At 34.8% G+C, this 9,955-nt stretch overlaps 1 protein-coding gene across 1 annotated transcript in view; it reads right to left on the reverse strand.

Moving 5' to 3' along the window:
- Window positions 1-6,948: 6,948 nt before the first annotated feature.
- Window positions 6,949-9,955, reverse strand: part of LOC106682653 (MAGE-like protein 2) — a 12,099-nt gene continuing 9,092 nt past the window's right edge. The window contains exon 2 of the mRNA XM_014423642.2: window positions 6,949-8,286. Coding sequence (XP_014279128.1) covers window positions 7,249-8,286 — 1,038 coding nt within the window. The 3' untranslated portion in view covers window positions 6,949-7,248. The remainder of the gene's footprint in view (window positions 8,287-9,955) is intronic.

Consider the following 9,955-nt stretch of genomic DNA (forward strand, 5'->3'; position numbering starts at 1 on the left):
TTCTGTTTTAGGTTCTCCCAATTCCGTTTGAGGGTATCCTTCATATCATCCATGTTACTAATCATGCTTTTCTCTGTCTGGTCAATACCATATTTTGCCTTCTCTTTTCTCTCTTTCATTAATTTTAATGAATTATTTACATTTTATGAACCCTTACTGTAAATCAGTGAAGTCTGCGCTGATTAGTTACAGGCCACTATCCAATTTTGACCCACAATCCACCACTTGTAGCTTCCGACGAAGAGTATGCATATTTGATAGTAAATACTGTTATGGTTGTGCAAAAGATCATTTCTGAAAAATAAAACATCAAACATAGCAGATATTTAACTCTCTGTTCAATTACCTTAAGCATTGTATAGGACCGTCTTTATCTCTGAGGAATTTAATATTGGGGTGCTTACAAATCAAATAATTTATTTTTTATTTTATTTCTGGTTTATCAACAGAAGTAAAACTAAATAGAAAAATCTTGTTTATATTTTACTGCGTGTTCCTATTGTAATGAGACTTTAAGATAGAGCAATTTTTAAAAATCGCCTGAGATTGAAAAACGGCATTTTTTTTTTTACCCTCCTGTCAAGATTTTAGTGGGTATTTGCTACGTACATATAGGAGGTATGCTAAATGTATAGCTGGGTGTGAAGGATACCTTGCACTGCCTTTTGGCATTATAAGGTTAGGTGAGGGGTCCAATGAAGGTTGTAACTTGGTTGGCTTACGCTAGTGGATTATTGGAACGGGGAGGGGCCGTTCCGCTGGTTGAATGGTGAAAATTTAGACCTCAGACTTGAAGAGTCTAAAGCCTTCCCTCGTCGAGGACGCCGGCTAAGGGAACCGTGCTCTGCCACCTCCCAGGTCGTGGTGGAGGGACGATCTCCCTGAAAAGTGGGTTGCAGCAGGCCTTCAGCCCATCAAAGAATTTGATGTGCCGTCGGCCTATATACTCCGGCACAGTAGGGAGTTGGAGCTCTTCACGTTTAACTCTGTTTTGGCCCTCTGGAGCCTGATTCCCCGGACGATCTTACGGAGTACAGATCCCTGGAAGCCCTGTAGCGAGTTATTGTAGTTCTGTAGAGGTGTCAGGAGGGGCGCCGTGGAGCAATGTAGGGTCTTATAATGGATTTATAAATCTGCAGTTTAAGGCGTAGGAGATTTTTCGGCCCTGTTCGTCCATTACATATCTCTGGGGCAGACAGCTCTTTTTCCCTTTCTGGAATGACATGACTATAGCGTCAGTCTTAGCAGGGTTCACCTTTAAGCCATCTTTCTTCAGAGCATCTACTATGGTGGCAGAGGCTTCCTGGGCAAGGGCGAGAGCCCGTTTAGGCCTGGCGCTAGAGGCGTAGACACCTATGTCATCAGCATAAGCTGCCACCACTGCTTCCTTATGTTCCAGGGACACAATCGACGCCGTGAAGATTACAAAAACGTGAAAAACGGCATCATGGTAGGCTTACTTATCTGACTTTTCAAACAGACAATTTCAGCGAGTAGGTTGGTCGATGAACGACATGTCACAATCTCACAAGAGGAGATCAGGCAATCCTTCTTCGCCGGACCCGCCCCACTAAACCCCAGTAGAGCGATGGCCCTATATCACTTTTGAAATATTAGCTTAAAACGGGAAGGAGGGATTTTAAGATAGAGCAATATTTAAAAAACTCTTTATTCAATTACCTTAGGCATTGTGTAGGGCCTTCATTATCTCTGAGTAATTTAAGTTAGGGGTGCTTACAAATCAAATAATTTATTTTTTATTTTATTTATGGTTTATCAACAGAAGTAAAAATAAATAAAAAAATCTTGTTTATATTTTACCGCGTGTTCCTATTGTAATGATGAATCGTTAGGTACGCTCTTTAGTAGTCAAAACAACAATGTTTATACTTGAATATAAAACAATACATTCACAAATATTATCAACAGAAATATTCAGTTTTTTTCTTTGGACAATCAAAAACACATCTAGCTCTTCATTATTAAATGTTAGTAATTGATTATATGGCGAGAGGGTTCAAATGGGTTTGCTACTAAAAGAAATGTAAAATAATGAAACATTAAATGAATTATAAATAAAAACAGAATTAAAAGATACTAAAGAAATAAAAATGTTGATAATAATTTCGAACAGTCTCTTTGCTAACGTCGACTAGTGCCGCTGATGGTGTAAATAATCTTGCCACCACATCATCAAAGTTAGATTAAATATTTAAAATGTAACTAACATTATATTTGATTGTGGTTGATTAAAAGGATTTGAAGAACCATTAGAGCGGGTGTACCAGAGGCCCAGCATAGTGAGTCCATGGAGTTAAATGCAAGTGCACCATAGCCAGTGCATGTGCTGCCTGTTGCATTTATAATCATTTCTTAACCTTTCTTTTAGTTATTTCTGGCCATATCCTTCTAAATCTAGTTTGGGCTTGTAGAAAAAAAAAGTCATACTGGATAATAAATAAAATAAAGAGGCCTGTTAATTTTCAAGGACTTGGATTGAATATTCGCTTATAAGTGCAGCTTAATTAATTCTATATTACCTTTTTTTTTTTTTTTGAATTTATTTTATAAACCAGGCAGGTGAGAGGGAAACAAACATCAAGGACATTTAGAAAACATTTTGTTAGATAGGTACATAAAAGGAGTTTTCACTTAAGTCAATTTAAAAATAAGAAATAAAACCTTTGGTCGTATTTTATGCTTTATGAGTAATTGCTTTTTACTTTTTTTACTTATTTTTATTTTTATTTTTATAAGTATACTTACAAGGAGAGGATTCCATTTTTATCTCCTTGATCGGTGAATATAGGCCTCAAAATACTGACATGCACTAATATTTGTAGCAAATTTACCGCAGAAAAATTGGAAATTTTGCTGGCACAGAATAATTTTTATCTGTTCAGTACCAAAATGTCCCCTTTGTCAAACTAAAAAAATTAGCCATCAAAACTATGGCGTTCTGTGCTGAGCCTTCTGGATAAAACCGATTTCTGGAGCTAGGTTGACTAATTATGGTTTTTAGCATAAAACCAAGTATTATATTTAATATGAAATAAAATTGATCTAATGAATCTTTATTAGAGGGAGGAGGGGCGTGTGCTATCCTCCGCTAGATCCTTCTGGCGATTTAGTGATTTTACTTTTTTATTATTATTTATTTATTTATTTATTTCCCTTCCTCTCTATTTCTGGCATACGCATAGCTGTGAGGTAGTTTCATCTCTTCAAGCCTTTGTTTAATTTCATAAGCCTCAGAGAAAGTATAAGAAACATCTTTTTCACTTTCTCTTTGTTGCGTATAAAAACAACGGATTTGGAATTTTTCTAAAAAAAATAAAAAAAACTTATATAATTTATTTTTTTTTAAATCTATTTAGTTTCCCTTACCCTGTTGAACAGATCCGCTACCTTGGACTATATCTGGACAAACGACTAACCTGGAACACAAGACTAAAAAGACAGGAAACTGCGATTTCGACTTTTATAGCACTTACTAGACAAATGGTCCAAACAACCAATTCATTACAGAAGACTGATTTACATGACAATTATCAGGTCTATCTGGACATACGGCGTTAAGCTTTGGGGCTCCACTAAACCTTCCAATCCCTCTCGTATCCAATCCTTACAAGCCAAAATCCTTCATAAAAACCTAAATGCTCCCTACCTTATCATAAATAAAATTATCCACAATGACCTTAATGTTCCATTTGTAACCGATCTAGCCCGAACCAGGTATCAATGCTTCCATTACAAACTCTAAAACCACTCAAACCAATTAGTTTATAATCTTGCTTCCTCTTTTATTCCGGACAATCCTCCAACGCGTCTAAAAAGAAGATGGCCTCGAGAGCTTATATTGTAAAAATGTTTTTAGAGTGATACCAATGGGTAGTTTCTCTACATGCTTGTACCGTACCATTATAATTTCCTCAAATTTACTTGATGTATTTATGTACAGTTGTAATTACCAATAAATAAATTTAAAAAAATATTATTAGTTTCTTTTTCGGATATATCTTTTTTCATATAATTATGATGATTATTTTCTAATGCATTCTCTTTTATATAAAGTTAAAAAAAAAAATTATTGATTACATATTTTACCACTTACTAAATCCTTGTTAACAATATATGTCAACAATATAACAATTACACACACTTGTTTAATTGCTGGATGCATTGGTTTTTAAGAATATTTAATAAGATGTTAATTCACAGAGGATAGGTGTTACTTGGACTGAAAGCCCCTGTGGAAGGCATTCCACCTGACAGGTAGAATTATTATTTTTGGGTTGGAAATGTTAACATAAAAATATGCTTGAGTATTTTTTATAAAAATTTTGAATATACTTATTAGTCTGTACGAGGAACGGTTGATTATGTCTTTGTCTGGTTCTATAATCGTGGTTATATGAGAATATTTCCACTGTATTGTGAATTATACATTTCTATGTAAAGAGTTGAAGATTGTCGTCAGGAACACTGGAGCCATTCTGGGCATCCCCTGTAGTGCCTTAACATTTATTAAGTCATATCCTGGGGTTTTTCTTTTCAGCAAGTGTCTAATTTGTTGAAAATTTCTGTGGGAGTTAATAAGAGTGGAGAGAGTGTCAGCTGTAATGGTATGTGTAATGTATTATTTACAAAGTTGTCATGTTCTCCGTTTGTGTTGTCAGTATATAATGTAAATACGGAAGAAAGATGATAGGCAAATAGTTCCGCTTTTTCCTCGTCCGACACAGCTTAAGACCAATCCTCTTTTTAGGAAGTGCAGATATTTCACGATGCTTAAGGCCTGTTTTCTGTGTGCTTTCACAAATACTCATCGTCAATCGAGAAGCATTTAATTAAATAATTAAATTAAAGTGTCATAATATGATTGGTCAAATTTAGCAATTTTTCGTTTAGGTTCTTTATTTAGTTTGTTGAATGTCTACCTGCCCGATGCCCGTCTGTTAGTATGAAATATCTTATGGGCTGTCTGTTAGTCTGCCATATTTTATGGGCTGTCTGTTAGGCTGCCGTATCTTATGGGCTGTCTGTTAGTCTGCCATATTTTATGGGCTGTCTGTTAGTCTGCCGTATCTTATGAAATGTTCCACAGCTTCCTCTAGTTCTTCCTCAATTTTAATTGAAGCGAGGATCGAGAGATTTGAGTCAAAGTAAAATCTGTTAAAAATTCTTAACGTTAACTGAGATATTATAAATTTTTATTGGTCCATTGTTTTCTTAGTCATTTTATTTATTTATTTTATTTTATCATGTGAGGCGTGGCCTCTTACACTAAGGGATGAACAGCGTCTTAGGGTTTTCGGAAATAAACAAGTTAATTTGAAAAATGGACGAGAGAAGAAAATAGAAAAAAAAATAAACAAATAAAAAATAATAATGAATAAATAAAATGAGTAATAATAAAAAGTAAAATTGAGGTAGTGTGACTATGAATTAATTTTATATTTATTAAAATTTATAACAGAATGTCCTGCAACAGTCTGGGCGAACACTGAAGGGTTGAGGTTGGGTTTCCCAGGTTGTAGGTCACTGCTCCTTTAACTGTCGGCAATTGGGAGTGGAACTTGATGAACTGTTTTTTGATGTGATCCTCTATTGACTCCATATGTAATTGGCGATGCAATTGGTTATTTCTTATGAACCAAGGAGCATTAACTGCGATTCTTAGGACTTTATTTTGAAAAGATTGTAGTTTTTTACTTTTCGTGAAGGATGCCGCTCCCCAGGCTTCTTCTGCACAATGTGGAGTTATAGTTTAGGAGCAATAATAGAGCTTTAACTAATTTTTGCAAAATTGCAAACAGTTCTTTTTTCTGAATGTAGCCCACATTTTTCTTCACTACATCTAATTTTATATTTAGATTTTTCTTTCTTATCTTCTTTATTGAATAGATAAATAACAATATTAATATATATCTAAATATATATATATAGACGTAATTGTTGCTCTTTCTTTGCCACATGGCATTATAAGAGGTTGGGCTGGGTCCGCTGAAGGCGGGAGTACAAAGAACGGGTAGGGCCGCTCCACAGGGGTTATATTTAAATGGATAATTATATATTATAGTAGTACTTATAACTTTTAGATTCAAAATAAATTTCATATGTCAAACGGTGTTCAAATTACATTTAATTAAAATAAAAACCTCTAATTTCATTTAAAGAATACATATCTCATTATAAACGGCATAAGTTGGTTGAATTGTCAATTATGTATTTTTCATCCTTACTTAAACAAAAAATAAATTTAAAAAAAAATGAAATATATCATTTAAATATGTCGAAATTGTTGTTAAGTTTTTTTTTGTTTTTTTTTCGTTTCTCGTTTCCCATATTCCCAACTCTCTTAATACAAAAATGTACGTTTCAAGAACGAAAACGAAGAGGTTTATTACTACAGCGAGAAATATTTGTCTAAATTTTCTTAATATGAGCCCATGGTAGTCACATTATCAGTTTTTTAATGTAACAATCCTGTGATTTCAAGAATCTTCGCCCATTTTATTCTTATAAATGATTTGATTTCGTTCAGAATTATTAATTAAGTTTACCTCCTTTTAATTAAAAATTATATTTCATTGTCATGGAAATATTCCTAAATCATATTTCTGTTTCGAAACAAATATTTTGTTCTGTTTTTATAAAAAAAAATTGTATATCTTTTTTATAAATTTTACTCGTTGAAAACAATACTTAATGTGCATGAAGCTTCACTATGAACTCAGTTTCAAAATTACCATATAGTATATCCTCTAGCATTCATCGCAAATAAAATTTATATTTAACTTTTGTAACTCGCTATTAACTTAATCAATGAATAGACCTGTTTTTAGGAAATAGAAATATAATTTTTCAGTAGTTTGTTATTCATGAAGTCCTCAGAATTTATTACTCTAGGATTTGAGAGCAAGGGTTTTATCAATTAATTGAAAATAAGGAATACAAAATTTATTTACATAGTATATATATATAATATTTTTCTAAAAAATATGTCATCACTGTTTTCTATTTAATTTATACGTAAATTGGTAACATTACATGCCCTTCACGATTTGCTACGTAACCCAGGTAACATGACCTCCTTTATTATACCGTTGTTGCGGTTCCTAATTTATTTATTTTAGCACCGGATTCTAGTTTCTCTTCCAGCTTCTGGAAGAGCATTAAAGGTCCAAGAGTTCATTAAATGTCTCTTGTGGTTGGGGATGTGAGGAACAGAGTGTGAAGAAAAAGTTAGTGGTGAAGGTAATTGTGTTCCTTCAGGTAGTAGGTTGGGTGTTCCTTGACGTAGACTGGTTCCTTGACGACGTATGGCTGTGGCACGCCGACTGGTACGTGACGTTCGACGGTGACAGGCACTGGGTGAGGCACAGCAACTGGTACATGACGCTCGACTGGTACTGGCACTGGACGGTCAACGTGGACTGGGTATGGCTGAGGAACGGGTATGTGAACTGGTCTGTCGATGTGGACGGGGTAAGGCTGAGGAACTGGGTAAGGGACTGGGCGGTCGACTGGGACCTCGACCCTCACGGGCACTGGGACTTTCTTCTCGATGTGTACTGGGTAGGGCTGTGGAACTGGGTAAGGAACTGGCACTTCACGGTGGATGGTGATTGCCTTAATTGTTCCTTCGGAGACGAAGGTCCTTGAAGCAGGTGCGACAGCTACGGATCCTGCGAGAGGAGCGGCGGCAGCGTAGCGGGAGGCGAACACTGGACCAGCAGTGACTCCGACGGGACCTGCTGACAGGACTGGCCTAGCGGTGACAGCTACTGGGCCTGATGAAAGAACTGGGCCAGCAGTGACTGCGACGGGGGAGTGGATTCTAGAAATTGGAGCGGCCGTTACGTGGATGGGAGTATCCAAGAAAGAAGGAGAAGCAGTAACGTGGACGTCGGAGTGGAGCACTGGAGCAGCGGTCACAGCGACTGGAGCGGAGTGAACAATTGGAGCAGCGGTCACAGCGACTGGAGCGGAGTGTACAATTGGAGCAGCAGTCACGGCAACTGGTGCAGAGTGTACTACTGGAGCAGCGGTCACAGCAATAGAGGATGAGTGGAAGGCTGGAGCTGGAGTAACAGCGATGGAAGCGCCGTGGGAGGAAATGGCTACTCCTTCGGGGTGGAAGGAAGCTCCATCGAAGTAGTCGTCGTCATAGCCAAGGCCGTAGCCGACGATTCCTCTCTTCTCCTGCTTGTTGGTCTTCTCGGCCGGGGCTGCGGCCTCCTCAGCGAGCGCTGAGGCCACCAACAGAAACGCTAAGCACACCTGTAACAGAACCTGAGTGTTAGACAATCATCAACAACTGTATTCAAAATAAAAATCTATTAAATTAAAGATGAAGTCTCTGGAAAAAAAATCTGCATACCAATAAGTAGTTGGAACGACATTTGTTTTTGAACAAATTTATTAACTAATTAACGAAATATTCTACAGACATTAGCAGAAAGTCCTCGGCTAACTAATCTAATTTAACTAATCTCTTACTAATCGACTAGCGATTTTTTTTCGCAATAGTAGTAGAGAAGTAGAAATTAAGAAGATTCAAAATCTTTTTGTATTTTGGTAACTATCTAAAAAATTGAACTACTGTCGTATTTCTGATCTTTCAAAACTTCAAAACATGATGCTTCGTTTGCTAATACACTTAAAGTATTGAAGTATGAATCGTTCATGTAATTAAATGAGGTGAATTAAATCGATCATTTCACCTAATAGAAATAAAATTAACAGTTTAATAATAAAATATCTATATATATTAATGAATGAGAGGTCTTTATTCAGTTGCTTAAAACTATAATTAATGTAGTTTAGTCTATAATATGACTCTTAGAATAATTTATTTAAATTGGAATATGAGAAATTAGTAATTTAATTTGCGCCTAGGAGTTCAAAATATTAAGCATTCTTTGTTTACTTTTTAAGGAAAAATCGCTCACTACTTTTATTTCCTCATTTAATCTTCGGACATCCATCCAGTGTCCAGTCCCATCTTTCTTATTCTCTGTTCCGTACCTTATTATTATGGAATTTCTTTTAATCTCTAAAATATTTCATTTTTTAATACGAATTAAAATAATTATTAAATACATAAATGTAAATTTAAAAAATAAATAAATAAATTCGAATTAAATGAAGAATGATGTATTAATATCTTGATGAAATATGGCGGACTCTCGCTAATCTGAAATAATTGAAACTAAGGGGGTTCAGATTAAAGAAAATTTTGGATTACCGAACGGGAAACAAAGGTCGCCTCGCCAATAAATCAATACAAAAACAATTAAAAAAAAATTATAAACTTATTTACAACATTTTTACCATAATTAATCATTGTACAGAAAGTTAGTTTTAAATATTTTTTTCTGATATAATCTGAAATTTTTGTTGGATGCTTGTTAAAAAAATGTTTACAACTAATAAGGCCGTAGGGGGAAAAGTTTGTATGAAGTTGGTTACTTAAAAATATCTCTGGCGAAATAAGAGTTTCGAAAAGCTAATAAAACGTTTCTTGGAAAACATATGTATTTTCCTATAACTCTTAGTTAATATTTTTTCAAAAAGCTTGAACTAAAATTTTATTAACAATACAATTTCTCACGGAAGATTGATTTAGTGAAACGGTTAATTATATCCACCAGTAACGTAATTATGAAAATAAAGATACTTCCAAATTTTAAAACATAACTTTTATATTATTTTTAATAGAAGGAGTTAGGATTTTTAACTAGATTGCTTAAGCCCCAATATGTAGAGTGTTAATAATACGGTTTTGTTGAGTGTACTCACTCGTATATTTTATTATGTTAATTTCCAATTATTTAAATTTCCTAAAGAATTAAACATATCCTAATTTACACGAGTAATGTCCGATTTTTAATAACTTTTTTTTATCATTTGTTTTGTATAATTGTTACCCCTACAATATCATATATAA

This window comes from Halyomorpha halys, unplaced genomic scaffold, assembly GCF_000696795.3.
Source record: "Halyomorpha halys isolate HHAL.00 unplaced genomic scaffold, Hhal_1.1 Scaffold24.1, whole genome shotgun sequence".
Lineage (NCBI taxonomy): Eukaryota > Metazoa > Arthropoda > Insecta > Hemiptera > Pentatomidae > Halyomorpha > Halyomorpha halys.